The sequence below is a fragment of the Plectropomus leopardus genome, chromosome 17, assembly GCF_026936395.1.
Source record: "Plectropomus leopardus strain MGB_pleo_1.0 chromosome 17, ASM2693639v1, whole genome shotgun sequence".
NCBI lineage: Eukaryota > Metazoa > Chordata > Actinopteri > Perciformes > Serranidae > Plectropomus > Plectropomus leopardus.
The window spans coordinates 13,846,104-13,867,089 of record NC_142192.1 but is presented as its reverse complement, the minus strand read 5'-3'; the positions used below and the strand labels follow the sequence as shown (position 1 = coordinate 13,867,089).

The window sequence follows — 20,986 nt, the reverse complement described above, 5'->3', positions numbered from 1 at the left end:
AAACCTCGAGCCTGCAATCAGCAAGTGACAGGCTCCATGGCCGTTTTGATTTAACATGCTGAATTGGCGCAAAAAAAGCCAACAAGGGTCAACAAGAGCCTATGGTGTGGGACACACCGTGTTGACGATGGCTGCTAACCTTCACTATCTTGGTGTGTCAAGAGGTGGTAAACTTCAAAGAGACTGTTGAGAGATAATGCAAGTTTTTTGGGTAGTTCTTTCAGGGTGCCAGTAGGTGCTACTAAAGAGCGATATTTTTCTGATTCTATCTTAAACAGCTTTAAAAACACAGACTGTGGACTGATTTCTCCGTTGACTGATTTCTCTCAAAAGTCCAGTATGTAGGATTTAGGGACATCACTGGCTTAAATGGTAGCCAAAATACATATTCTGACCATGTTTTCATCAGTTTGTAATCACCTGAAAATTAAAGCCTATGTGTTTCTTTACCTTAGAACAAGCCTTTCACTTCTACAAACAGATCATTTTCCATGGAGTTTGCCATATTTTTCTACAGTAGCCCAAAATGAAAACGAAAAAACACTCTAGATGGGGCAATTTAGGTTTTTCTGTTGGCCTCCATTGTTCTACACACATGGCACGCAGGAAAAGTTTCTGTTTTGTAACCAAACCTCTAGATGTCACTAAATCCTACACTCTATACCTTTAAATCAACATTGTGAATGCAAACATACATGGAGAACCACAGGAACGATTGTAATACATCCAAGATTATTTTCAGTCTCACTTTATTTAACGATGATGTGAAAAGTAAAGGCTGTCCATAACATTCAGACAATAAAAGAAGAATGTTATTAAAATCCCCCCAATAACAACTAATGGCTCCAAAAAAGGTTCAGGTGTTCCAAGTGTGATACTTATTTTATACAACTTTTTCATATCTATACCTCATCTGTACATAACATAGTTACAGATACTGTAAATTAAAAAAATGACTTCCAAGTATCCTTGTGGCGTATTCGTGAAATATTTCCTATGTAAAAATGAGAATGTACGTAAAGATCTTTTACATATACATATATATATTTCTCTATTCTTTCTGTAATAAGAAAACAAGTTATTGCCCCTCTTGAACATGTTGCATTTAACATAGGTTTTGTTTTCCATTTTAAACTCTTAATAGAACTTAACTCCATGTGATACCACATATCAAACTGACAAAACAGTAACAGAATGGACCTGTGTGTTTTCCACTAAATATATACGTCATATTGTTATATTTTTGGACATGTATGTTTCGTGTTCTCCAGAAACCCTGATGATGACACATACAAAGATATAATTATATACGTATATGTCACTTCGATCTGCAAACTAAAAAGGTAAAAAGACCTGTGGCAAATACAAACCATCGGCATGACGTTATTTATTACAGGAAATTATGAGCCCTTGACCTACCACAATTGCATTTGAACAATTTTTCATCCATGTCGAAAAAAAAAATTGATAAAAGAAAAACAAAATTTAGGGCACATTAATAAAAACAGAACTATACCTGATGATCTGCATTTGGCATTTTAGATGGATTTAAAAAAAGTCAGTTTGTAATTTTGGTAAAATGCCAGGAGTGGGTTATTAGGATTGATCATTTGCTACTAATTTCACTTTATTGCCCTCAGTGAATAACTGCTAAACCAGTAGCATAGTAGATATGATGATGTTGAGTTTGTCCACTGAGAATCTTGGCATTTGACATGTGTGAGCTGATCAACAGGTTAAAAGAACTGAATGTCTCGTAAGGAAACATACAACCAAATTGTAGGTGAGAGGATGAAACGACAAGAGTGGATTTGTCACGACAGTTGCAAAAACAGAGGTAACTCTGTGAATTATACATTTCATTTCATGCCGTCTTGAGAAAGCCAAATACCAAATATTCCATACATGGACACCATCATTGGGGTATCAGCAAATTGTACACAATCACATATAATGTAATATATAAAATGTGCAGTTGGTTTCACTTCTCCTGAAGGAAGAACCAACCTTTTGACAATGTCTCTCACTCACTTGTCAAGTGACCGTGATTCTCTGGTTGGCAAAGGTGCGGGAGAAGCCGTGACTCCTTGGAGGTCTGTGCTCAGGGTTTCCCTGCTCCTGTGCTCAGCAGGGGCTGGAAGGGGAGGAGCTCTCACGGGAAGTCACCCTGATATGTCCGATTGCAGGTGGATCTCTGCCAGCTTTTCTCCCACTCCAAGTCTGTATCTTGGACTGGCCTTTCGACTGAAGACATTGTTTATGATCAGACATCAGCTTGCAGAGAATTCGCTCCAGCCAAAGTGGAGCTTTTATCAATTTCTCCCACACTGTCCCATGCATTGAGGCATTGAATTGAAATAAATCTATGACACATACCATTTACAGATGTGCGGCCAATGTTGTTGGATTAGCGCCAATTTCACCTTATTTGTGTACTGTTGGTCCTGCAGGCTACAATATAAGACAACAGGCACAGCGTTCAAGAAACGCCTTAAAAACTAAAAACCAAGACACCAATGGTGAAACATATGCTAATAACAAACTTTCTCACACTCCAGAAAATGTCCTCTTTTGTTTGGAGTCCCTGTTTGCTTTTCTCCTGCATGAGGACAATTTTACAAAAAAAAAGGACGACACTGTGTCGATGACCATTTTGCTGTGCAGCCTTCTTGGGCCCCAGTTCAACGGCACTGAATTACATTTCCATAGCAACTGAGGTATGTTCACTGTTGCTAAGTGTGAAGTGATTTTTCTTGACACTCAATATGACAGAAAGCCCTGTGTCTGTGCTTTATGCTCTTTCACTGTGACCAGCAGTGGTGTCATCATCGTCTTGGAACTGAAAGCTACAGCCGGTTGGGGCTTTATTATGCGAGGCTCCCCTGTCTTCGTTCTTGTTACTACCGCACATGGAAATTCAGGTCAACCATTTGATCCAAACTAGTTGTGGAACTGGTAGACCTACATCCTTTCCACCATCACTTCTTGTGTGTTCTTTCTTCCAAAGAAGTCATTGTGTCCTTTTGCCATTGACATGAACCCCATCGCCCTGTGTCTGTGCTGGTTAGCTGTGAGGGCTCGGTCAGATGAACATCTTAACAGTCTACGTAGACCACTCTGTGGGGATCAATATGACCAGGCCCATCACTAATGCCTCGTCTGAAAAAGCACCTGAATTCATAAGGTGCTCTCTTGCGTTTGAAGTGTACATCTGAATGTGTGCATTTCTTGGCATATAACACACACATATATAACAACTGTGGAACACTCTTGTGGTGCCTTTTAGCTCTATTTTCTAACATATGCAGCCTTGGAGACCTGTTAAAAGGCATAGCATTGATATTCTGTAGAACATGCTTTCTGAGGACATATTAAGCAAGTTGTAAAATATGAAAAGCCTATGCAAAGTCTGATGTGAAATCTCCGATGACACCAGTGGTGCAAATTTAGCAAAGTGGAAAAAAAAGAGCCATGTGTTACTCCAAGTTACAGGAACTGGCCCCCTGGTGCCTTTTCATGTTCTGTGACTCACAAGCTTTGATGTATCCTACTTTGCTGCCCATAAGCTAATTTATCATCAGTTGCACAAATCAATTCAGATCTCTTTCATATGTCTAATTCTTTGTAGGGTGCCATGTCCTGATTATCTGCCTGTTACAAGCTCTACACATAGAACCTCTTTTAATGTCCATTCACAGCATATACAAAGCTTACAGTACGTCAAAATTAGAAATGAAGATATTTACATGTCTCCACAAGAATGAGCAGGGGATGGGGAATAAACTGGATGATTTCCTTGTTGGGTTTTGTAAATTCTGCATCTCGACACCGGTATCCAGTCACAGAAGCAGTGGAATACTCAAGTTAGATGGCAAGCTCACACGTAGCTGCGAGCACATACATACAACAGATAAGGAACAGAAACAGACAATCCCCTCTGAAGCAGATAAGGCTACACGTCAGGTCAGGGCTGGTCCACCACTGTTCTGCTATTGGGGTGCCAATGTGTCTGTGCATGTGTGTGTATTTGTGTGTGTTTGTCTGACTATGCATATGTGTATATGCCTAGGCAAGGGGAGCAGATGAACAAGGGGACATTGCTGTGAATTGTGGGAGTTTGTAAGGGTCATCCAGTGCCCACTCTGTCTCCTCCCACCCCTTCCTGACTGAGGATTTCAGTTCTCAAGAGAGGCCGGGGTGAAGAGGTACAAAGAGTGAAACTTGGACCCCCCTCCCTCTCTTCTCCCCCTGTCCTCCTTGTTCCGAGACAAAATACGCACATACGCTGATGATATCAGTCTATTTGTTGTAGAAAAAAATAACCATATATGTCTCCTCTGCAAAGAGCCAGGTGGGGGAGTGAATGAAGCTCACAGGCCAGAGACCATTACCCGGTAGGAGGGGGGCATGTGTCTGTGCCGTGGGCTGGAACCAGGGCTGCCATTAGGGCTGGTGCAGCTGGCATCAACCCCTCCTATGGAAGGTAAGTAGGCATGGTGCAGGATGGGCAGCTGCAAGGACAGTCGACGTTGTATGCTGCAGATAGAGAAAGAAAGTCTAAGTCTAAGTATCATAAATGTTTGTTTACCACAGAGCTTATTTTCTGCAATGATCAAAAATCCAATGGAAAAATCCCATGGGCTTTTTGATGAGGGACCCAAGGCAAAGCTACCTTCCTGGTCAGCCTACAGAGAAATGCCATCTCTGGGGCACTCTATATAACCTCTGTAAGCAGTTAGTTCTGACCAGCGGCTGTAAACAGCTCCCATTAACTAGCTTTTCTCCTGCTGATCTCAACACCAGTGTAGCATATAGGTGTCCTGGGGAAGATCGCTGTCATCAAATATGTTTTCTTTTGCCCCTTGGACAACAGGAAGGCATTAGTCTCAAGCCCTTTGGTTTCTGTGCCCATATGCTTATTGCTTATAAATACTCAATACTCACCTTCAGTTTATTGTATTTATTACAAAGTACTAATTAAAACACAAGTGAAGAAAAACAGGATAGTGGTTTGGTAGGATTCTATCACAGCCCAGAAGTGGTACATGCAGTGATCCTGTTCAGTTTCCGCTTGAGATTTTTGCAGTTTTTGTTTGACAGTTTGAATGGAGTATTGATATAATCATACCCAGCTACAATGATAAAGAAGCTCTGTAACAGAAAAGATAGATCACAACAGACTGGCAATATACAGTATATTTGCTACAAGCCCTCAGCAATTCTTCTAATTGTTTTTCCTGTATTCTTTAGCACCCTCATTCCCTTCTTCACTTCTCCTTACTAAACCGCTAATCCACCGTGCCTCCCAGCTTCTGGGATCATCTGACAAAAAGAACATTTCATGCTTCCGCCTGCTGTGACAGTTCGCACCCTACCTCACCAGTGCTAGCGCCACTGCCAGCCGTTTGCAAGAAAATTACATAACCAAATGTCAGTTATGTAAAAAATTAAGAGGGTAGGATGAAATCCAAGCTCATTCAGTGATAGACCTAGAAAAATGTCTTAATTAGGTGAACTTTGAAATATTAATGCACCTCAGACCTAGTCAGTTATCCTGACCTGTTCTATTTGTGATGGAAACACAAGCGTCAAGCTCATGAAGAAGATGTTTAAATTTTTTTGATGTATCATATATGATACAGACATTTAATAACATCCACCTGGTGTGCATGTCTCAAAGTGTCACAAGTTGTCCTCTTCCACCTTTACTCTCATCACACCTCGTTTCTCACTTCTTTATATTTCGTCTCTTCTTTCTCTTCTTTTTCTCCCTTGCTGCCTCTTCATCTCTCTTCCCTCCATGTGATCAAACATTTATGCGGCATGGGAATAGCTCCGAGTGTTCCTTTACTTCTGTTCTCCTCCCTGTCTATTTTCAGAGCTGCTTCCAATGCGAGCTGTAAATCACTGGTTACATAAGCCTCTGTGAGTCTCTACCTCTTTCTTTCTCTCCTCCTCCTTATCTCCATCTTTCTTTCCTATCTAAACATCCTTCTCTCTTAATCCATCTTCTCCCTGTAACTGCCCTCTCTTCAATATTTTAACTCCCCCACCCTACTGTCTGCTGTCCCTCCCTTCTACATCCATCTGTCCCTCTCCGTTGTGCATTCTTCTTCTTTTTCTCGTTAAACAAGCGTGGGAGGGAGAGCTCTCAATGATGCATGAAGTGTCCCCCCATTGATGGAGTCAACATCCTTCAGCTTTGCTTCCTTATGAATAGTAAGTGAATGTAGATCAGCATTTGTCGTATGAGCGTCTAAACCATTTTCTTTCACAAGTTGGGACAACAAATCAATCAGCTGCATGCCTACATATGCATACTGAGTTCATGTTTATATGTGTTTGACTGTGAGTATGTATGCAGCAGTGAGTCCATGATGGTAGAACACACATACGCTCTGTGTGGTTATATGTATGTTGATGTGCGTGGGAAGAAAAGTACAGGACCGGTCCATGCTTTCATAGGGCTCTGTTGCCAGAGCAACCGTCTGAGAGCTGCTGGTGGTTGCGATAAGTGTGACGTGTAGTCTGATGAGAAAGCTGACAAGATAGAGGGGAGGGGAGACGGACACGGGGGTAGAGGTGCTGAAGAAATGGGAGAGCTTACTGTTCGGGCGAGTTGATATCCTCCAGGGGACCTCTGTTTATTCTGGAAGGATCCATGGAGCCCCACTGCGCCTGAGGCTTCTGCTCCAGGTGATTCTTCAGTATCGACTTCTCTCCGTCTGCATTGAAAACATGTGCAGGAGTCATAAACAATATGATAGACTGTGTCATACTTAACTGATCAGCTATTGTAAGCAACATGTGCCTGGCACCTGAGACATGACATCAAAGGTGTACTAAGCAGGATTTTCAGAAAAAATTAAAAAAAAAAACAATGAATAGCCTCATACAAAAATAATCGCTCTTGATTGTTACTTATGACCAACTAGAAATGTGTGGCAGGGTATTAATCTGCAGACACTCTACCTTTATTTTTTAAATCTCTTCTTATTTTGCTGTGGCTGTGACATTTGTCGGTGTGTAGCCTCAAGGGCTCGGGACCGTATAAAAATGTAGCAATAAGGAAATAGCAACAAGAATCCAAGAGAAGCTTCCCAAATCAAGGACAATGGTCAGAAATGCACACATATATAGCAACATCTAACACCAGGCAGACAAAGCTCGTTCCACAACAAGAGTAAATCTGGGGTTTTCGTCAAATTTCACTTTTGCTGAAGAGCACTGATGGAGAGGATAGGGATGACGAGCACCATGTAGTTAGCCTGTTTTCTGTTGGACAGGTAAGTGCTGGTGATTAGCTTGGTTAGCTTGCTATAGTACCAGCTTTCCCATCATAACAAATGTAACGCTCCTACAATAGTCCAGTGGCCTGCAGAGTTTGAATGGTGTATTTACAAACTGTAACTGACGTCCTTCATAATATTCCTTTAAGGGTATGCTTAGACCAGCCTTTGGACATAATACTTGAGTCTGGATCCATATTTGTTTCTTTATCTTTTAAGGAGGTGGGGTAGTCACGAGCATGGAAGCTGCTTCTTGTTTTTTATATCTTTAGTATGATCCTGTCACCATGTAAACAGCAACATAAACCTGTCAATTTTTGATATGAATCTACCAAATGAATGCACTTCCTTGTTTGGGGAGGTTTATTATCAATACAGATGTGCATTTTCACTGCATACAGTATATTCACAACACAAAGGTAATATTACTCTTTACTGACTGCACTTTCACTCTGAAAGTGCAGTCAGCTGCAGTAGACTGCTTCAGACTATGGAAAACCTTTGTCTTAGTTGTAATAATGGTCTGATAATATGTCAACCAATGTCTGTCAACTGATTGCATAATCTAATCACACCATATATTCAGGTTGATATTTAAAGCACAAGTAAAAATATAACTGGCACCTGTGTGGGACAAATTAAGAAAGCAGGTACAAAGGGAACCATGACATCAAAGTAAGACAGAAATCAGACAAAGAATCCAGCAAGGAAGGTGAGGGGGACAGAAGAAAAAGCTTTCCAACATGTTTTCTTTTTTTGCATTCTCCGGATATTGCATGGGCAGACGATGAGGTTGAAGTACAATAAGAACCCCCCTACCCGACTACAGAGTTTTGTCTCCAGTTGTCCCAGATTCCCCAGCACTTGCTGACCTGATTCACTGATCATAGCACTCCATGCCCTGATTGGACATCTGAGCTTGCTGCACTATTTTCGAGCAGTCTAGTCTCCTCATCTCTGGAAAAAAGCCTAACCTTGTACTGTAGCTCTCAGGGCTGTGTTAAAAGCACGGACACAGATATTTATACTCTTCATTATGGAATCAGAATATGTGTTCATGCCACAAAGAAAGTATTAGGTTGTCAAGTTTGTTTTTTGTTGTTGTTGTTTTTATTTCAATGCCATCAGAGTCCAGGGTCTGCCCAAGTATTATACTGTAAAATAGGGGTATAAGAAAATATTCCTTAGGTATCACAATATTATATGTGTGATACTGTATCGATTCTCACACAGTATCAATTTGTTAACAGTTTTTCATTTTTGAATTTGTTTACCTAAAGAATTCTGACATTATTATTTATTTATTTATTTATTGTTATAATAGAGTAGTGTGTTGTTTATACTGTGACAATTTTCCTAAAACTGAACTGTGTTCATGTCTTCACCACACACTTATCCTGTGAGATTTTCTTGAAAAGTTTAAATAATAATTCAAACATTAAAACTAAAATTTTTCATTTGGTTTTCTTTACAGAAATGAATAAAATGCAGATATATAGGTCTACTCTATATTTTTCTAGCCAGAGAGAGAGAGAGAGATGGAGTGTTGCATAATCACTGTTGACATGGCATTCTCCTCCTATAACCGCCACTCATTCACAGCCCCCAATACATTTAGACCAGCTCTCTTATGAATACTGATGACTGCAGTTAGGAGCCAGCGATGATGGTGATGGTGATGGTGATGATGATGATGACTGTCAAGCACAAGCAGATTAAGGCTGGGGAAAAGTTTATATGCTGGTGATCGTTAAAAGAGACCGAGTTTATTTCCATAATGTGTGTCAGATTGACATTTGTGAGCAGCACCTAATGTGCTGTTTCACTTCGTCTCTTTCTCCTTTCTTTTTCACAAGATCGTTATCATGAACACTTCAACAACCTAGACACTCATAAACTTCTTTGTGAATAAAAAAAGCATTTGCTGGGTCATATGAGATTCTCGTTTTGAGAGAGCTAGTAACGCTCTACTAAGTTTTACTTTTGTCTGTCATTTTAAAACATTACTTGATAACAGGAGCAGGAATACAACTATGTGATGAATTAGATGGCCCATTTCTGCTGCTTCGTTGCATCTGAACGCAATGCCCCAAGTGGAGACTGGATTATTTAACAATATTCACTCATTAAAAGGAACATTTCTAGACCAGCATTAGCACAATTTTTTTTTTTGGAAGTGTGCTTTTTTTTTTTTTTTTTTTCATTTTCCTCTTGTTTTGCCAAATGTTCTTATTCCTTTTCCTACCGTGAATTCTGCATTCCCATGTAAGTAAATAAACTAAACTTTGTATATATGTCCATTCCTATGCCAAACATCCTCAATTAAAATTTGGGGCTACTAGTCCTTATGGTGGTGCTACAACAACAATCTAAAGTTTAAAACTTTGAAAATTCATAGCAAATCAACTGTAATGCTATGACATTGCAACTTTCAACAAAATGTAGCCCTTATTAAGGAGAAATGTTTAGGTGCTTTGACTTAGCAGGTAGTCTGGCACTCTGATTTTGCAAAAACTGTAAAACTAATCAAACCTCTTCCCCACACCAAATTTGCTACACAACATCTTCAAATTGTATTATTAATTTTTGAAATACCAAACATTGAGCTCATAGTGCATCAAAATGTTGTGGTGTAAACAGTAGTGTAAACAGCTAATTCTTGCAAAATAAATCTCCAATGTTCATGAAAAAAAGAATATCTTAAAGCTGAATTTAAAAAAACAAACAAAACACTTCTATCCTTATGTTCACAATAGCAGTAAATGAAAATAAGAGCATATTTAAACATCCATTTCTCACTCATAAAGTAATCAGTCTTTGTAAACATAAATTACAGACATCACTATGTTGTCTAGATAAAGTACAAAAACTCTGAATTTTGTCTTGTTTATAACCCTTTGAAACATGGATCGAAATTAGTTAGAATTTAATTTGCCTCTAGATGTCTTTCTAAAGCTATTTAACCTATTGAATTCTGAGAAAATTGGTTTTATTTCTTTTAAAAACGTGGGGGAAAAGGCAATCAGCAGCTTGGCAAGAAATGTCCCACTAACTGCAACCCTTGGTAAAGGGTTACTTCTGACCTGAAAATTAGTTTAGAAAAAAAAAAGAAAAAAAAAAAGAGAGAGGGAAAAGGAGATAAATGTCCAGAAAACTATGTTCCAAATTTATAATGATACATTTAAAATCATGTAACAGAAAAAAATGTGTACAAAAAAAAAATTTCAGCAATTTTTTTTCGGGTAATTTTCTTGTTTTCATTTTTTTCTTTTCTTTTCTGTGCTTATTTTAGGGTAATTTTCTTGTAATTTTTTTTTGCTAATTTCTTTCTTATTCTTGGGCTGAGTCTTTTTTAATTTGCCCATTTGTACTTTAAAGCGATTACTTTCAACAAATGGAAAATATAAGAATGTTTTTGCTTAAATTATGCTATCTTATTAATTTCAGATAAAATTACACTTTTTTCTTTATTCTTTCGTGATTTTTTATGAATTGAGATATCATTTTAGATCTTTTCACAGGCACAGGATACAGTGCAAAGAGCCAATGCAGTTACTTATGATGTCTTGTAAAATCTTTCAAATCACTGAAAAATATCACAACCGACTAAAAGGATAAATATAAGACGACCAGAAATCTCACAGATGGTAGCTCATTTACTAATTATCTACTAATCAAAATAATCTTGGCACTGATTTCTAGCTGCTCCATAAAAAGACGACAATGAGCTGCTCCATCAACCAATTGTGCATAAACACAGACATATATTTATTTCCTTAGACCTAACAAGGCTAAAACAGGAGGGTGTGTGTCTGTTGTGCATTTACATGTGTGCACACACACAAAAGATATGAGGCAGAGAAAAAAGAGAAACAGAGGGAGGCAGAGAACAAACTAAAACACAAAGAAGAAGCATTAGACACGTTGCTTTGTGAGCGCACTGACTAACTGCCATCAGTTCATTGCGTAACCATGAACTTTCACAGATGAGGAACTTCTCAAACAATTCCAACACGCTTTGCTCCCAATCCGCAGAACGAGCGCAGCTGTTTTACTCTTTTACCTTCCCAAACTCAGACAGATCCATTAGACACCCCTGAGAGCAGCTTTGTGCTGGCATGTGCATCAGACGTGCTGAAACTGGCTGCTGTACATCACCATCGCTCTGCATCTGTTCAAATGGTGCCTAATGCTAAGCGGTGCTACTGGGGTGTAACGATTCAGTGATTCAATTTGAGGACCCCGGCTTCATAATGTCTAAGATACAGCTGCGTCAGTTCAAACAGCCTGTATCGGGCAGAAGATGGGAGGGTAAACGACACAGGCTTTCTCTACTGGAAAAGATGAATGTGACATGTATCTTTATATTTTAGCTCCTGATTTCCTTGTGTTTCCATATGCTTGTCTCACACCATGATAGTTCACCTTGACTACCCCTCCCCTTTGTAATCGCCACTGTTTTCTCAAGTACATTCTTCAACACCCAGCAAACAACACCCCACATACCAAATAAGTAGGTGCAAAATCAAGTATGGACCCAATTTCAGGCTTAATAATAAAGGTGGGAGAGTTGATAAAAGTGTGACTACAGTATGTGTAAAACTTGCTAAGCAGCAGTGCAGGTACTGTAGTTAATCTCATGACTCATCCTGAGAGACGTCACAGACTTGCTGTCAGACACAGTACTCATGTGTCCCTTCTTCACCTGCAGCTGTCAGGAGCTCTAGCAATGGAAAAAAAAAGCGTCAAGATATATTTTCAAGCTGCTGCTCTGAAAGCAGCATCAAAATCCTTTACTAACGTTTCTGAATATGCAAATGTAACATTCATATAGCAAAAAATGATTATTATTAGATCATATATAAAGACTAGGTTTCAATTATTTACTAACAAATTATTCTGGATGTTATGATGGTCATGAAACAGTGATATAAACCATTTGAATGTACATTATTCTCTCTGAAGTGAAAGAGAAGAATATGCATGAGTGAACAGCAATTACTTTATCAAATTGCATCAGACTGAACTACATTGATTTAAAGGGAGACAAGTCTGAAATGTATTATACTGAGCTGAGCTGGATCATACTTTTTTCATAAACAACAGAGTCTGTTGCCGATCCTTGAATTTGTCTAATGATTTTGGCGTAGGCCCTTACAGACAAAAGTTTACAAACACACATCAAAAAATAACCTTTCTTTCTCACCCTGAGATGTTTTGTGTGTGTTGCTGACAGCCTATTTAACTATAGATTTAAGGACTAATATTATGATACTGAAAATAAAAACCTTTTAGTAGGATTGAATGTGATTTTTTTAATAACCCATATATGAGAAGCAACTGGCCTAAGTATTTTTACGTTATCTTATCTGGCCCCCATTTTCAAAAGGCTTGGACTCCCCCGAATAATCTAATCAACAGAAAATTAACTGACAACAATTCTGAGAATCAAGTAATGATTTTAGTAATTCTTCTTTCTTCACAAAGAAAAACGTTTTGTAAGTGAATTAGGCGGGTTTCTGTTATTTGTTAAATTTTTACTTTACATAAAATTCATGTGTTTGTTAAGTTTAAATATATATTTTTAATACAGTCTACGTAATTATGTCTGTTGCTATCTTTACATAATATCGATGTGTTATTTAATCACGAAACATTAAAGCTAAGTGAGGATTGGGATTCTTCTTACAGCCACAGGGTGACAGTAATGCTACACAAACTGCCGTAAAACCTGAAAGAAGATGATTAACGCTTTAAACTGCACACGTGTTTGCATGCGAGTAGAAACAGTGAGTTTAAAAAAAAAAAAAAAATTGTGGTTATTAGGTTAGCAGTCCAATAACGTTACTCAGTTAACGTTACACATACTCAAATAAATGGCTGCTTAGTTGCTGTAGGCTTGAGGTAAGTTACCACTTAACTTTCAGCTCACTTGTTATGACGATGAACTAATTGAGGCTTTTTTTTTCCCTGCAATCAACACAGATAAACACTAGCAAAGATACTCATTTGCAATACTGCATGTCACTCATCTTCTCTTTCAAAGAGGATAGCTCCCAGCCCAATCAGTACACCTTTTGTTAATTATTTTATTTGGTTGAATACATGGAAGTCATGATAAAGAATTATATAAAGCAGGCTTATAGAATTTTTGAAACGATTGTAGCTCTAAAGAACCCTATATAAAGTGCACCAATAAATAATCTATCAACATCCTTGTACATTTTTCTTCTAATTTTACTCCTTGTAATCATCATGCTGCAATATTTCAACTCCTGAATGATGGTGCATTGATTATTCGTACTCCCGCCTTTTTGGCCAAAGTGCTGCACTCAACAGGTATGATCAAAACCTGCAGCTTAATTACTATAGATGTAGTTATCAGTATTTTTTTATTTTTTTAGATTACATTATTCTCTTGTTATTGTTCTGAATAGTTTATTTATTTGAAGATCCTTGTTCTATAATTTGACCAGCTCCCCAAATTTACATATTCTATATACAGGCAATAGGAGGCCCTATTGACTGAGATAGACAAACCACTGAAACCTATCACGAGTCAGTGTATCATTAAAGGCACTTTAAACTTTTAAGGTAAAACAGCCACATATTGCTGATTTAAAGGCATTTGAATTTCTTTAGTTTATGGCTCCTGTTACATTTTTGAATTTCCGATCCTGGCTGTGATAGTCTTTCTTCTTCTTCTTCTTCTTCTTCTTCTTCTACTTCTTCTTCTTCTTCTTCTTCCTCTACTTCAACTTCTTCTTCTACTTCAACTTCTTCTTCTACTTCAACTTCTTCTTCTACTTCTTCTTCTCCTTCTGTGGGGTTTTATGGCAGTTGGCATCCTTGAAGTTGCATTACTGCCTCCTGCTGGATTCACCTGAACTCTGTCACCCTACTTGTGATCTTTATCTGCTCCCTACGTCGCTGATGTGCTGTAGGCGCCACTGCTGAGCTTGTGTGTGAAACTCTTAGATAGGACCTAATAACACCATTTTCGATGGGTCCTACATATATGATAATTTTATGAATATGGCCTCTGTTTGTGTCATTGTCCAGGTGAATTATTTTTTATTTCATTTTATTGATCATACAATCAAAGCCAACTTTTGACATTAGAACTTTAATGCTGTTATACATATTTAATGGATTTGTACTTTTTTTTTTTTTTAGACTGAAGCTGCACCAGAATCTGGAGGACAGGAGGAGCTGTCAAATGAGATCAAACGTCACTTTGATATAGAGCGAGACATTAGACTTCACTACATGGAAAGTGACTTTGATAATGAGTTTGTTAACCTTAACAAAATTAGCGATATTGAAGACAAAAGCACAGTAAAAATCATCTGCTTGTCAAATACTCCAGACCTGAATGAAGACCAAATGAACCAAAGTGCAGAAGGAACCTCTTTATCATCCTCTGACACAATACTGCTCTCCTCCCCTGAAACTCCTCCACAGCGGCCGACAGAATTCCAAATACCAACCTCTCCATATGATTTGGAGATGCAACTTCAAAGTGCAAACCAGGCCTTAAGATCAAATGGAGTTCTTCTGAACCCTAGTCACAAACTTAAATCAGACATTTTGGAAAGTCTGGCTGAGCAAGTCATAAAGTTCAAGGCATTTCCTTTAAACTTGAAAATAGAATCTGTAGCTGAAGCCTTGATTAAGCACCATCCATGTTTAAGAGAACAGGGATCTGCCAGTGGTTTTTACGGATGGAAGATAAGCCTAAAGTACAAGATGGCAAACTACAGGACAGAGCTTAGAAACTTGAGCATTAATTCTCTAAAGCACAAACCAGCAGATAGATGTCAGCCTGTCAAAAAACCCAGAAATTCAGAGGTATGTTTTTGTTCTCCCTATCCTGCTGGAGAGACACAGGACTGTCTTGAAGGTGAAAGACTGGCATAGTTTGGTTTCATGGTTTGTCCTTTCTTTCTCTTTTTTGTAAAGGACGCTGATTTTGCAGTTGCTCAGAGGGAGCTTGTACAGCTCATCCTTGGCATCTACGCCATCAGTGTTGAGGGAGGTGATGCCACCACTCCTCAAGCAGACGTTGGAATAGTGATCGAGGGTGTTGAAGTTCTGCGTGAGTTGGGAGACATCGCTTCTGCATGCGCACTCTTAATGTAATATATGCACTGAACCTCAGTTATCCTCAAGAACGAAAAGCCTTCTTTGAAGTACTTCAGAAGCTCTTCCTTCAACTGGATTTCAACAAAGTCTTTAACAAGGTACAGATGCTCAAGAACAAACCGTATGAATGAGCCAACCACTGATCTGATGTCCCGTGATCAGCAAAATTACATTTTTGGCCCTAACAGAATACAATTATCATAAAAATGATTTCACAATTATTTTGGTGAACCAAATCAAAAACAACTACAAGGAGATTGGATTGTCAGACCATGTTGCTTATACTGACAACTTAAAAACAAACACCACTTTATCAGAGTGCTGCTGCAAGACTAGGCGGCGTGGTTGTTAAAATGTGGACATTTCATGTTATTCACATGCTAGCTAAAACACATATTGACAGCAGCAAGTGTGTTGTTAGATGTTTAAACTATACTGTTAGAAATGTTTTTAAAAACTATGGAAAACTACAAGCCTGATGTATTGTTGGACCATAATACAGACCAATGATGGTCCAATGTTGTATGTTTTATGCTGCATCAAGGCAGTTTACAACTATTAGTGTGAGACCATGTTAGTGTATTTTATGTAGAACTGCAACTAAAAATTGTTGTCAGTATCTGCTAATCTGTCAAGTATTTTATCTATTATTCAATTAGTTGATTTGGCTTTGGGAAACTGACATTTCTGACCATTTCCTGAAATTTTCTGACAAAATCCACATCCTAAGGCTATTCAGTTTACTTCTGTAGAGGACTTAATAAATAAAAAAATATTAATATTTAGAATTTCAGTTTTTTAAAAAAAATTGGTTTGTTTTAAATTGACAAATACTCAGTGATTGAGCCATCAAAATGTTTGTCAATTTTATGTCAATCAACTAATCGCTTAGTTGACCTGTAGTTGCGGCGTTAATAATATACCTTACACTGCCAAAAATCTTGCTAAACTGTTTGTTGGACCAAGTGCACCAAATTGTTAATTTCTGTGTTCCAAAATAAAGGATATAATAAAAATATGTTATGTGAACCAAATTTATTTGTGTGGAACTTGTTGACAAACTAGAATTAGTTCGAATCAAATAATAACAACTAAATAGGATGAAAACCTAATGTTTTCATTGACTTAACTTTAATGTATTATTTAACTACAACAAATAAGATATATGTCAAAATGTTTGAATGTTTGAAATGTCGAAGGATATTAAGAATAATTGTTGTGTGCGGGTCATTTTGCTATGAGGTGGAACATTTTCCAGGTAACTGAATGTCTGAACTGAGTGGGGTCACACAGATAATATGACAAAACACAGCCAGTTTCTTACCTTTGCCGTCTGTGAAGTTGCGTATGCTGAGTATGTTGTTGGCATCTGGGTAATGGTTCTGTTTGATGTAGGGCGTTTTCTCTGGGGTATCCTGCAGCTGCATGGTCACCTCCTCAAGCTCCTTATCCAGCTTTTCAAACAGAAAAACAGTGGAATGATCACTTTATGTTGCTTTGTTTTTTTAAAAAAAAATGGGTTAAAAAATGATAAAGGAGACAAAGTAAGTTATGAAGGAAAAATGGAACAGTCTTTTATTACATCAAGTTTGCAAAAATCATTCAAGGACAGCCTCACCCACGTAGACAACATAATCTGTCTGATCTATGAACAACAAACTGCAGCAACTATGAGAAGACAGCTGTCTGCCAAATACATAATAACTTTACTTGTCCTCCAAAAATGTCTGAGTAGCTCCTCATTTGTAACAATCCTGAACAAAAACAATGACAACAGCAGTAATTCTCCTCCGAGAGATCTGATAGAGAGCCAGGGTGATCGCCAGGGGATTTCTTCAAATGTCACTAGATGTCAGTGAGCATTTTTAACAAATGAATAAAAGTACAGTATGGCCTGCTAAGTGACAACACAATCTCTTAAAGTGATCAGAGTTGCTTTTAACAGCAAACAATCATTTTATTAGGAATTAATGAAATTACATTGGAAAATTAACTGGCTACAAAGGAGCTAGTCTTTTAACATTTTAAAGTTAAATTATTTGCTTTCAAATCAAAAATGATTTTCTTCTTTTGAGGAACTTTTGCTCAATTACGCTGTCTTTAATTACATTTAAAAGCGCACTGAAAACCCTTCCACCCACTGCGTTGTCCTCCTGTCTTGTAAAATGATGATCAATGGCTATAAAGAAGTACATCATGCAGTCAGGGGCTCAGACCTCTGTTATCCTCATGCGGAGGCGGTGGTTATCAGTTTGAAGCCCATCCAGTCGGGAGGTGTTAGCCTGGTTGACACTGGTAACTGAGGTGGAGGTCTTGGAGTCCTCCTTCTTCTGGTTCTGGGTGAACTTCAACCTCCGGTTCTGGGTGGCTGCATCTGGGTTGGTTCTCATGGTGATAAACTGTTAGAGGGGTTATGGGTATTAGTCCCAGCTACACTCTGGGATAAAATTACATGGGCAAAAAAAACAATCTACACATAACTGTTGATGCTGCATTTTTAGCTTTCAAGACTCAGTGAAGTGTGGCGTGTGAATGTGGTGATAATTAAGCACTCTAGTTTTTGGCAATGCAGAGTTATCCACCTGTGCTCATATACACACTCTCCTCATTCACACACACACAAAAAAACTGACCTTGGGAACGAACACCAGACAGAGCGTGATGGTGCTGCAAAAGATGATCACCAGTGCCACGATGCAGAACTGGACATTAGGCTGGTCTCTTGTCAGAAAAGACACAGCAGCACCGATGATGCACATGATGCCCACGTTGTAAACACTCATCCCAATGTATTTGCTGTCATTGAGGGCAGGGATGCTCACGTTCCTGGTCTCCCATGCCAGGAAACAGCCAAACAACTGTCAGGTGAATAGAGACAGAAAGTTGTCTTATAAGAAGTGTGAGAGAAGGTTGCACAGACATTTGAAAACAACTGAAGGCAGTCTTTGATTTGGTTATAGAAAGTGTGGACTTGTTTCTTTTATGCAGTGCACACACAGTTAAGGACTGTTCATTATTTATGAGGGGGGAGAAGTTTGTGCAAAACAAGGGAGGCATGTCGAATTATTTTCAAGCACTTAGAGGGCCTTGTGTCTTTTGTTTTGGCTCAAGGAAAAGGACATAGAACTTTGAATACTTGTATTTTACATTTACTGTAAATACAATTTGCGATCAGTTTTGCTCATTGCCTTTTTACCCAACATGTTAAAAGAAACTAAATGAATTCTCTCAGGTTTCAGAGGTTTAAATTCTTGTTGAAGGCATCTGAACACAGCACAAGAAAAGTAATGTCAATCCAGGTTAGAAACGCTTTTTTGCATTTTCTCATCAAATTAGCTGTTTTAATTTGTGATAACTCCTATTTTTGGGATTTATACTTCTGCATTAAATTGATGCTGTACCTTCGCTGTAGGCACAAATGCTCACAACCGCGTGGGCCATGGGAATATATTTTATGGTGGAGAGACTGTGATGCATTTTCCCCCAGTCACTCAGGGAGGCTAAAGGAAAAATATCTGAAGATCAAGATATGAAAAAAAAAACCAAAAACAAAGTCCCATCTTATAAGTAAAATACAGTCCCATTGTAAACTGTATTGGCCATCCTTACTATTTGAATTGCAGTTATCTTTCATTTTGCATTTTGATTTTTTTTTCCAGAATTAAGAAGGACTTATTCGGTCTCTCTTTATTGCTCTTTATGAATGGAGTACAGGTTTGCACAGAAACATTTCATCTTATTTGACTTAGCTTTAAGATACACTTTAAAAAAATCAAACAAAAATCGACTCAATTACGTGATCCTTAAAGATGAGAAACATAATCTAAAGACATCTGTCTAAAGCAGCCTTAGGTTTGGTGCTTATAAAACGTTTATTTAGAGTGAGCTGTTTGTTAGCTGGAACATTGAAGTCGCAGCAGCCTGCACAGCCTGCTGAATAATTCACTGTGTGCTGTGTAAAGTGGCCTGCCTGCTTATCCTAAAGTCTAAATGAGAGTTAGTGGAATGACAAGCAGCAGATTTACAGTCATCGAGGATTAGTGAATCTCAGGTGTGTGAGCATGTGTATGTGAATGTGAAGGGATGGTGACGTGCATGTGTATGCATTCATATGTGTGTGTGTGTATGTGTGAGATGACTTGAGTCTTAATGCTTGTTTTTGCTGTGCTGTCCCTCTCTGCGCCTCGTACAGATGTGGGCTCCTGTCAGTCACTCAATACAAACTTTTCCAACTGCTCCACTTCTTTGTTTGCATCTTATTATTTCATATCCTCCTCTCCTTGTTACACTACTATTCTCTCACTTCTTCCAACTCTCTGTCTTTGACATTTTTCAGTAGATTTTTTTTACTCAGCATCCTCTGCATTCTCTCAATCTTCTTATGATGATTTACTGCTCTGTCTCACGCCTTTCCTTTGCCTCCCCATAAATATAGTGCGGTCTGCATAATTTACAATTGCTCCACAAGGCTTTTCAAATACACTGTGCGGTGGAGAAATGGAACATTTTAATGTGTGTTACAGTTTGTTAAGAACCTTGTGTCTTGGGTACATGCTCAGGTATTAGCTCATAATAATACTTAGAAGGTTCATGTTTGTATTCAAGGTTTCTAACTAGAAGATGTTTACATGCTTTAATGTTCAGAAAACACTTTCCTCACACTGTCTCTGCTGGGACACCATTGAGTTCTAGCGCCTGCCTCTTTAAGTCCTTCAGAAAAAGCCCAGACTGCTTTGACTGGTCATTGCTTCGGGCTTTCCTATCTGTTGCTGCGCCGTCATTGCAGCCAGATAACGACTGTAATAGAAAATATTAGCCCATTGTTCTGTGAAAAGTCACTGATAGAAGCTTCTATCAAACATGTAGCATGTAGCTACATGTAGCAGCGTACTTGCAACTGGAGAATAACTGTATATAGCAGCATCATCTCCTGTTAAAAATCACTTATTAAAGCATTTAAACACAACTGGACAACTTGTGGTTTTACAGAAGTTTTGTGCCAGAATAGTTTTTAAGTGTAGTCTTTCCAGGTCTTCGTGGTTGAGAGGTTATAATCTATATTATTCATATATATTAACTTAATATTGTCACCCCGATTCTCCACATTATTATCTTAATATTTTTATTTTGTGCACACGCATCCTTTATGACGAATCACTTTCTTGTTTCTTCCTGAGGTTTGCTCCTGTTTTCTTTTACTCAAATTTGTAATTTGTTCCTTGTGCTATATAAATAAAACTGACTTAACATGAGAGTGGTATTCATCTTCTCAAATAACTCTCGGCAAGAAAGCCAGAACGTTTTTCTGGCTGAAATCCTCCTTCTAAGATACTTCTCTGCTACCCACACTAGCTAATGGTCAAGTGCTGTCTATATACGATGGACTGGTTTAGTTATCACCCAGAATCACATTTGATTGGATAACTTCATGTAACACCCCCTGTATCAAAACTGCGTCATCAAATTCATCAAAACATTTTTACGCTTTACAGAAAGAGAAAAGTCAGGGATCTGAAAATACTCAAATATAATTTTTCAACACAGAGTTGGCA

The 20,986-nt window shown here is 38.3% G+C and overlaps 1 protein-coding gene across 4 annotated transcripts in view; it reads right to left on the bottom strand.

The window, feature by feature from the left end:
* Nucleotides 1-738: 738 nt before the first annotated feature.
* Nucleotides 739-20,986, bottom strand: part of gabbr2 (gamma-aminobutyric acid (GABA) B receptor, 2) — a 241,497-nt gene continuing 221,249 nt past the window's right edge. For all 4 annotated transcript variants that reach the window (XM_088090502.1, XM_088090503.1, XM_088090504.1 and 1 more), the window contains 5 exons: nt 18,068-18,292; nt 17,651-17,833; nt 16,759-16,888; nt 6,608-6,725; nt 739-4,536 (listed from right to left, as the gene is read on the bottom strand). In XM_088090502.1, coding sequence (XP_087946628.1) covers nt 4,371-4,536; nt 6,608-6,725; nt 16,759-16,888; nt 17,651-17,833; nt 18,068-18,292 — 822 coding nt within the window. In that variant the 3' untranslated portion in view covers nt 739-4,370. The remainder of the gene's footprint in view (nt 4,537-6,607; nt 6,726-16,758; nt 16,889-17,650; nt 17,834-18,067; nt 18,293-20,986) is intronic.